The following is an 8,644-nucleotide window of genomic DNA, read 5'->3' as shown; positions in this document are numbered from 1 at the left end:
TTCATGCAATGCAGTCACTGGCCAGTGGGTTCTGATCCAGATCCAAGCGAGCCCTACCGGTTGGACCAATCAGGCGTTCCTGGCTGTGTGATGGGAATATGATCCATGGCCAACACGAGCTGTCCTCTGTTAGTTATCTTTACTTTATCTCCTCTCTCTAACGAAAACTCTGCGCTGGAGGCATTATCAGTTTCTGCAAATACTGGAAACACCGGTTAATTTGGATCTCGCTTGTTCGGGCTAAGCGTGGCCAGCTAGCGAATAGAGCAGTCGGTGTGGGTCCGGGTGGATCTCCGGTTTGCAAAAAGAAACATCGAAATGTCAGACCCTGGTACGGTAAGGAAACGATACGGCCAAGTACGCCCGTTGGTTCTTCTGAAACCTTTGGAGAGAAATAGTATTGCAAAGACCAGATAACAGTCGACCAACTGCAGCTTGTCGAGGGATACTGGTCCCAGTTAGATCCAAGGCGTCCCACGGAAGAGCCTTCTGGCTGAGACCTATGAGATAACTAACCCATGTCTCACTCTCACTGACGGTGGCCCAATAGTGCATCACCATCACATCCACTCTTCCCTCCGCTCTGCAGGCAGGCGAAGAGGCACCGTTCAGCAGGGAAAACCGTTTCCTGTGGAACATGCAAAGACCACAACCGGTTTCCAACGGTGGACTGTCCGGCGGACCGGCAGAGCATTGCCAGGAACAGCCGAACACGCCGGGCTGCCCTGTTTGTCGATCCCCCCAGCTGCCCACACTCTTGTCTTGGTCCGTCGAGAAGTGCCGGCCAACACGCCTTCTCAGGTTCTGCTCCTGTGCCCGGCGTGGGGTTGCGTCTGCAGACATTCTCATGGAAGCAGCGAGCTAGCACGGGTCCCCCGCCGGAACCATGCAGCCTGCCCTGGCAGTGGCAACTCCTATGCCGGCCAGGAACGGGGCAGATTGCCCATATTGCTATTAATCAGTGGTAGAGGCAACTCTAGTGTGATGTCGTAGTAGTATGATTTCGAAGAGCACATGTCAATGGCCACTCAAACTTAGGGTTGATGCCCCTGACTGGGGTTTCTCCCAATCTTTGTCTGTTTATTCTTCATTCCCAGGAACACCTTTCCCCAGTAATTCGCCCCCTTCTTTTCCTTTTCTGTGTCTTTGAGCCTGCTGCGCTCTATCCAGTCTTTACTCTAATCTGGCTTTCGCCCGTCTCTGGGCTGTCATTCTCTTATCATTGCCATTTCACTCTCTAGGCAACTCCTTCTTTTCGCTGGCATCTTTGCGGTCTCCATGCCTATCATTATTCATTTTGTCCTCGAATAACGTTTCGTATCTAAGTTATTGGTAGGAAGATCGACAAACTGCCCACGAACGACAATCTGACACGGGCGACGTGAAACAGTCAAACCGTGTTTCTGCTTATCCCCCATCCTAATCTTACATTACGCGCCCTAATAACAATCCATCATGATGTCATTCTCTTCTCTCTCGTGTTTGGCCCTTGTCGCCAGTATTCACCTTCTTGGCCTTTTCGACCCATCGCTGGCTGCGAATACCGCAGCATGGAAGTCCAGATCCATCTATCAGACCATGACCGACAGGTTCGCGCGAACCGACGGGTCAACGACGGCGAAATGCAACACTACGGAAGGGTTATACTGTGGAGGAACATGGCGGGGGACAATCAACCATCTAGACTATATCCAAGGGATGGGGTTTGACGCCGTCATGATCTCGCCTATTGTTGAGAATGTGGAAGGCCGTGTATCGTATGGTGAAGCATACCACGGATACTGGCCATTGGATCTATACTCGCTGAACTCGCATTTCGGGACACATCAGGATCTACTCGACCTTAGTAAGGCGCTTCATGACCGGGGTATGTATCTCATGATGGACACGGTCATCAACAACATGGCATACATCACCAACGGCAAGGACCCTGCGACAAATATCGACTATTCGGTCTTCACACCGTTTAACAACTCCGACTACTTCCACGAGTACTGCAAGATCCACGATTGGAATGACTGGAATGAGGCCCAGATGTGTCAAACTGGTGATACCAAGGTCGCCCTGCCGGATCTGTACACCGAACACGAGGACGTCCAGGACATGCTCACAAGCTGGGCGAACGAGATGATCAAAACGTACTCGATAGACGGGCTGCGAATTGACGCCGCGAAACACATCAACAATGCCTCTCTCGAGAATTTCCAAAACAACGTGGACATCTTCATGACTGGTGAAGTGCTGCAGCGTGAGGTCGAGACTATCTGCAACTACCAGGGCAACTATATCAACAGCGTCCCTAACTACCCGATCTACTATTCCATGCTCGAGGCCTTCACCAAGGGTAATACGACTGATCTCTTCCTGAAGGTGGAAATTATGAAGCAATCCTGCCAGGATATTACTGCATTCGTGTCGTTCTCTGAGAACCACGATCTGCAGCGGATCCCCAGCTGGATGCCTGAGATGGCGGTACTTGCCCCCACTACAAACCTACTCACCACCTAGAAGGCTATAACTAATATAATACAAACAGATTGCCAAAAACACACTAACATTCACAATGCTCTTCGACGGCATCCCCATGATTTACCAAGGACAAGAGCAACACTTCTCCGGCGGCGGGCAGCCCAAAAACCGCGAAGCACTGTGGCTGTCCAAATACGACAGAAACGCTGAGCTGTACAAACTAATCACCAAGCTGAATCTGCTTCGCAAGCACGCCATCAAACTCGGACACGACTACGTCGACGAGCAGTCGAGTCCGATCTACGTGGGGGCCAGCGAGCTCGTGTTCCGGAAGGGCGTTCAGGGCCGGCACACGATTATGGTACTCTCGAACCAGGGTTCCAAGGGCGGTGCTTATACGATTGATCTGCCTGTGAGCTATAACTCCGGTACGGTGGTAATGGATATCCTCAACTGTGTGAATTATACGGTTTTGGATGAGGGACAGTTGACGCTGCCTCTGGACAAGGGCGAGCCACGGGTGCTTTTCCCGGCGGATATGTTGCAGGGGAGCGGCCTTTGCGGGAATCCATTGGAAAATATTACGCTGGCGGAGATCAAGACCGGAGTGAAGCCGTCGTCTGGGAGCAGCAGGATTGCGCTGACAGGCAGTGCAGTGGTCGGAGTGCTGTCGGTGGCAGCGACCCTGGTTCTGCTGTGAAGGCCGGTAGGAATACGGACATGATCTTTCTTTTTCTTTTCTTTTTTTTTTTTTACTTTTTTCTATTTCTTTTCTCATTTTGGCCGTTTCGACAATGAGATACCCAGCCGGTTTCCTGCTATTCTTTCTCTATTACATATTTACTTTCCTGTTAATGAGATGTACGATACTCCTATTTCCACACCTATTTCCTCCATCAAACAAACAATTTTCCAAAATTATTTTTTGTGGTGCATACGGTGCATATTTACATAATAAATATCGTAAATATCAATATTTCCGCTCCATCGCTCCCAACACGAGAAAACCGCCGAGCCATCGCCGCACGAATCGCAGCCCTATTTGGGACCCATCCCCCCCGCCGGTCTCAGCGCCACCGCCAGAAATAAATCCAGAAATGTCTCGGAGATCGCCCACGACAGTGCAGCCTTAACTCTGCCGAAACACGAGTGTCTGTTTCAAAATACATCAGTCGGTAATAATAATAGAAGCAGAAACAGGAAAAGAATTAAAGCCAAAATATGGCTGACAGGGGCAGTTAACTCGTTAAACTAATGGTATTGTACAGTTGGGGATATAATATACTGGTGCTTTTTTTTACAAGCTGAGGAGAAAGAAAAGCGCCAGATCAGTTGTTTTTGCTACGTCATACATCGTCAAGACAACATGCTGTCGATTCTACAATGCTGCCTGCCCCGAGGGGAGCGCAAGGGGAATCGGTCGAAGAAGGTAGAAGGTAGGCAGGCAGGACAAACACAGCTGCAATCGACCAGGGTCCAGGACACGCTAAAATGATGCAATTATAGACGCAGCGGCGCAATTGGACACACTCCCCTCATGGAATACCGCCAACAATAGCCTGACTTTCCAGGCGTTTGAATGGCATGTCCCCGCCGACCGGCTGCACTGGCGGCGGCTGCGACGCGCCCTGCCAGGGTTGAAGGCCATCGGGGTTGACAGTCTGTGGATTCCGCCGGGGTGTAAGGGTATGGATGTCAATGGCAATGGCTATGATATCTACGATTTGTATGACCTGGGGGAGTTCGACCAGAAGGGGGCCACAAGCACTAAATGGGGCTCTCGGGGGGAGCTGGATGAGTTGGTGAAAGATGCCCATGAAATAGGTATTGGTGTCTACTGGGATGCGGTTCTAAACCATAAGGCTGGTGCAGATTATCCTGAAAAGTGTCAGGCTGTCAAGGTTGATCCCAAGCGTATGTTGAATATTCCCTACTTCTGGAGCCCGTATCGCGTGCACGGCATGCTGATCAGTGACCCAGGGCGAACCGTGGAGATCTCCACACCGTTAGAGATCGAGGGCTGGGTCGGCTTTGACTTCAACGGTCGTGGAGATACATACAGCCCGATGAAGTATCATTCGCAGCACTTTTCCGGAGTTGATTGGGACGACAAAAGCAGAGAGAATGCCATCTTCCGCATCCTCGGCCCAAACAAGGACTGGGCGCGCGATGTTTCAACTGAGAATGGGAACTATGACTACCTGATGTTTGCTGATCTGGACTTGTCGCATCCAGAGGTACGAGACGACTTGCTAAACTGGGGTTCTTGGATCACCAAGGAGCTGGCTTTGGATGGGATGAGATTAGACGCTGCAAAACACATGTCAACGGGGTTTCAGAAAGACTTTGCTGAGCATGTTCGGAGAACTGCTAACTCGGATTTTTTCGTGATCGGTGAGTATTGGACGGGGGATATACGGGAGTTGGTTGGGTATCTCGAGCAGATGCAGTATACAGTCTCTGCGTACGATGTGCCTCTTCTCAACAAGTTTTCCAGTCTTTCCAAAACCAGAGGGGCAGACCTTCGAAGTGTATTCAAAGATACACTCGTCCAGCGCAAGCCTGAACACGCAGTGGTAAGTTGCCCGTTATCTCATGAAGTAGCACCACTGACCAGCGCAGACTATCGTCACCAACCACGACACAGTAGATAAGCCCCTCCACCCAGTAATGACATTGTACTAACCACAAACGCAGCAACCAGGACAAATGATGGATGTAAGTATTCAAGCCCACTAAGTCTACCCCAACTGACACACCCAGACCCCCGTCGCAGCGTGGTTCAAGCCCCTCGCGTACGCCCTCACGCTCCTCCGCAAAGAAGGCCACCCCTGCGTCTTCTACGGAGACCTCTACGGCATTAGCAAGAATGTCAAAACGACAATGAAGCCAGCCTGCAAGGGCAAACTGCCCATTCTAACGCAGGTGCGCAAGGGCTTTGCATACGGCGAACAGCAGGACTATTTCGACGCCGCCAACTGCATCGGTATGCCTATCTCAACAGCTTCCCGGGCATCAAGCTAACAATAAATCGTTTTGCAGGATTCATTCGCTACGGAAACGCCCGGCATCGCTCCGGGCTCGCCTGCGTGATGAGCAATGCAGGCCCAGCCACGAAGCGGATGTACGTTGGCCCAGGACACATCAACGAGGAGTGGACGGATGTTCTCCGTCTTGGAAGTGCAAATACGCCATCTGTCGTCATCGATAAATGGGGTTATGGGGAGTTCCCTGTTGATGGGACGAGTGTGAGTGTGTGGGTTGACTCGGCTGCTGCTGGGCGAGTGAATCTCCACGGAGAATTGTTTGTCTCACCCTTCGTCCTCTCGTCTCAATTTCCTGTTTTCTTTTCTGTGGCTGACTGGTTTCTTGGCTAGTGATGTGAATATTTATGGGAATTAATGTGGTTACAGTGGAGGGGAGTAGATTGAAATCTCTATTAGCAAAATACCATGCTGGCGGTTATTGCCCCAGCATTATAATCAACACAATTTAATCATATACAGTCAATCAGCAGTAACAGAAAAAAATACTCGCGACTCAAGAATACACCCGAGGAACACTCTTCCACTGTCCAAGGTTAGGGCTGTGATTGCCCGACTTAAAATAGTCAGCCCAGCAAGAGATGGACCCAGAGGACCCTAAACAGGTAAAATAACCGCCCAAGTCCCGTGGCGATACATGGAACACGGTGGAAATTAATTGGACCCTGGTCAAAACTATAGGTCATATTTACAAATTTACTACTGGTCCCAGTATCCACCTCGAATGAGACATGGCATGCCATGGCCCATGGCCCGCTGTCTTGGAAGAAAATCCGGTAGTTTTAGCCCGTTAAGCCCTGCCAAATACTGCCAAGTTATTGCCAATAAAATGCGAATTTTGGTTTTATTTGCTTGTCCATTATTGGCAAGTGGTAATTGTTGATAGTGTCGTATTTAATAATTACGAACTATTTCGCCAATAGATGCCAACCGCACAATCTTACCTTTCTCCGGTAGCTATTCAGCTCCAACTCGCAGAAGAACCAGACGTCATGCACCGTCTACCGTCTACCGAACTGTTAATCGTCCTATCCATGTCTCGGAAAGCCCGGCGCAGAGTTTGCCTTTCGAACCTCCATAGAATACCGAGATCCCCACTGCATGGGTCCATTGTTACCAGTTCCAGGGTTAACAGGCAAACCAGTTTATCCTGGGTCAGACTCAACGTCTCCGAGTCAGGTATCTGCATATTCAGTAAAACCAGGTACAGAGAGCAATTTCTGTTCCGGGCGTCACTCACATAGCCCTGTTTTACCTACGACGCGCATAGTTCTATGTTTAATTTGGACGTGGTGTTTGGCAGCCAATATTAGCATTTTCTACTCTATATGTCAAGTCCTAAATACTTCAACGGCCATATTCTCCACATAGCAAAACGACCATAATATTAGGTATCCGTAATTCACAGCCCTATAATCCCACCGGTTCGGTTTCTTTCAACTGGAGCCCTGTGAAATCGTACGGTATTCGTAATGAGACCACGGTCAACCTTGAGAGTATATTCCCTTACAGGCTGAAGGCGAATGCAGCACCAACAAGACCAGCAAGGACAGTCACCGAAGCACCGAGAGCAGCACCGGCGTTGTCATCGACCTGGGGAATACCGGTAGAGCTGGCAGCAGCACCAGACGAAGAGGCAGCCGAAGAAGACCCAGCGTCCGAGGTGGAGCTGGAGTCGGAGCCGGATGTAGAGCTGGCAGAGGTGGACTCGGTCTTGGTGCCTGTCTTGGTAGAGGTGGTTTCGGTTTCAGTGGAAGAGGCGCTGGTGCTGGAGGTGGTAGAGCTGGTGGAGGTGCTCGAGGAACTGGAGGTGGACGAGGTGCTAGAGGCGTCGCCGGTCATGTTGAATTGCTCAGACTGGGCGAGAATGCCGGTGTTCTTTTCCTCGTTCGAGAACAGGTTGATCTGGAAGCCGTGGCTGGTTTCTGTTAGCTATTTCCATACGCCCTGGGTTTCTGATTATGGGATGGATACCCATCAGTGACGCCGGAAAGGCCGTCGACGGTGTAAGAGCCGTCAGAGGTGTCGACATCGGAGGCGACCTTCTTCTCGACGCTGGGGTAGATGGCCTTGTTGACGAGGTAGATATCGAAGGAAGCGGGATCAGTGCTGCACTCGTTAGCATTTCTATTGGCAGTAAATGCAAGGGAACATACCTGACGGAATCCCACTTCACAGTGAAGGAGTCCGAGGGGTCGATCTCAGCACCCTTCTTGGGCTCAGTTACGGACAGAGCTGGCTTGGTTAGCTGGACCTCTACAATAGTGAGCCCGACTTACCTCCAACAGAGACTGCAAGGGGCAGCAGAGAAGAAACGAGAGTGAGACGCATGTTGGCGAGTATGAACGAGAGTCTTGTTTAGAACTAAAACGAAGAACGAGGTGCTGGAAATGATACAAAGTAGAATAGAGATCAGAGAAAGAATTATATAGAAATCGGCAAATCTATTTATGTCCAAACCCTCTAACTACTAAGACCTCAACGCCCACCGGCGAACACAGTGCAGTATATTCATGCTGTATGCCCTGAACAGATGCAGAAACAGGTGGAGAGACCCGACAAGAGAGACAGCCCTCTGCGGATCTCTCAATGAGACATCTGAAATAGAAATAAGACAATGTTTCTTGTTTCTCGTACCTAATCTGACACCTTTTTCCTTCCTTGTATTTTTCAACTTCCGATACGCCGCCGCCACCATAATCTATTAGACTTCCACAATCACCAAGTCCCGATAAGCAGGACAAGTCAAATCAGGTACGATGTCTTGCCCAATAGCAGCTCTTGTCTGGGCCATGATGCTGTTCTCGTACTTTGGGCTTATCAGGCAGTCTCACCACGCTTGTCAAAAGTAAATATTACATTATGTCGGATCGCAGCCTGCACAAAAAGTGTACTGCTGCTCACTTTTCTCAGACAATTGTGTTCTGATAGATAAGGCCTTTGTTCAGTGAAATGCGGTTAGGGTGTGGTTAAATATATATGTTCCGTGAACACCGCAAAAAGGATGGAGCGTTCCTATCAACTGAAAAATGTAACCTTCGCTCAAAAGCTCCTTGCTTGGATCGAATCTATTTAAATATCAGTATCAACCACTCATAAGTGCCGAACCAATCGCTTGAACTGATAATTAG

The 8,644-nt window shown here is 49.8% G+C and overlaps 4 protein-coding genes across 4 annotated transcripts; 2 read left to right on the top strand and 2 right to left on the bottom strand.

The window, feature by feature from the left end:
* Positions 1-269: 269 nt before the first annotated feature.
* On the bottom strand, positions 270-1,123 carry ASPSYDRAFT_343181 (uncharacterized protein). Its single transcript, XM_040845227.1, has one exon. The coding sequence runs from the start codon at positions 847-849 to the stop codon at positions 322-324; it is 528 nt and encodes a 175-aa protein (XP_040708539.1). The 5' UTR covers positions 850-1,123; the 3' UTR covers positions 270-321.
* Positions 1,124-1,455: 332 nt separating this feature from the next.
* Positions 1,456-3,169, top strand: ASPSYDRAFT_26712 (alpha-amylase; the record flags this gene model as incomplete). The annotated part of the gene is made up of 2 exons (XM_040844309.1): positions 1,456-2,472; positions 2,537-3,169. The coding sequence occupies 2 exons, from the start codon at positions 1,456-1,458 to the stop codon at positions 3,167-3,169; spliced, it is 1,650 nt and encodes a 549-aa protein (XP_040708538.1).
* A 438-nt stretch (positions 3,170-3,607) lies between these two features.
* Positions 3,608-5,986, top strand: ASPSYDRAFT_39483 (alpha-amylase). The gene is made up of 8 exons (XM_040845907.1): positions 3,608-3,905; positions 3,976-4,383; positions 4,450-5,045; positions 5,092-5,115; positions 5,167-5,187; positions 5,233-5,455; positions 5,512-5,773; positions 5,847-5,986. Exons 1-8 carry the CDS (start codon positions 3,836-3,838, stop codon positions 5,869-5,871), a joined length of 1,629 nt encoding a protein of 542 aa, XP_040708537.1. The 5' UTR covers positions 3,608-3,835; the 3' UTR covers positions 5,872-5,986.
* Positions 5,987-7,019: 1,033 nt separating this feature from the next.
* On the bottom strand, positions 7,020-7,844 carry ASPSYDRAFT_140063 (GPI anchored serine-threonine rich family protein; the record flags this gene model as incomplete). Its single annotated transcript, XM_040841011.1, has 4 exons — positions 7,020-7,431; positions 7,488-7,622; positions 7,670-7,748; positions 7,793-7,844. The coding sequence occupies 4 exons, from the start codon at positions 7,842-7,844 to the stop codon at positions 7,020-7,022; spliced, it is 678 nt and encodes a 225-aa protein (XP_040708536.1).
* Positions 7,845-8,644: the final 800 nt, after the last annotated feature.

The sequence above is a fragment of the Aspergillus sydowii genome (genome assembly GCF_001890705.1).
Source record: "Aspergillus sydowii CBS 593.65 unplaced genomic scaffold ASPSYscaffold_1, whole genome shotgun sequence".
NCBI lineage: Eukaryota > Fungi > Ascomycota > Eurotiomycetes > Eurotiales > Aspergillaceae > Aspergillus > Aspergillus sydowii.
The sequence above is the reverse complement of the archived record's forward strand: the minus strand, read 5'-3'. Positions and strand labels throughout refer to the sequence as shown.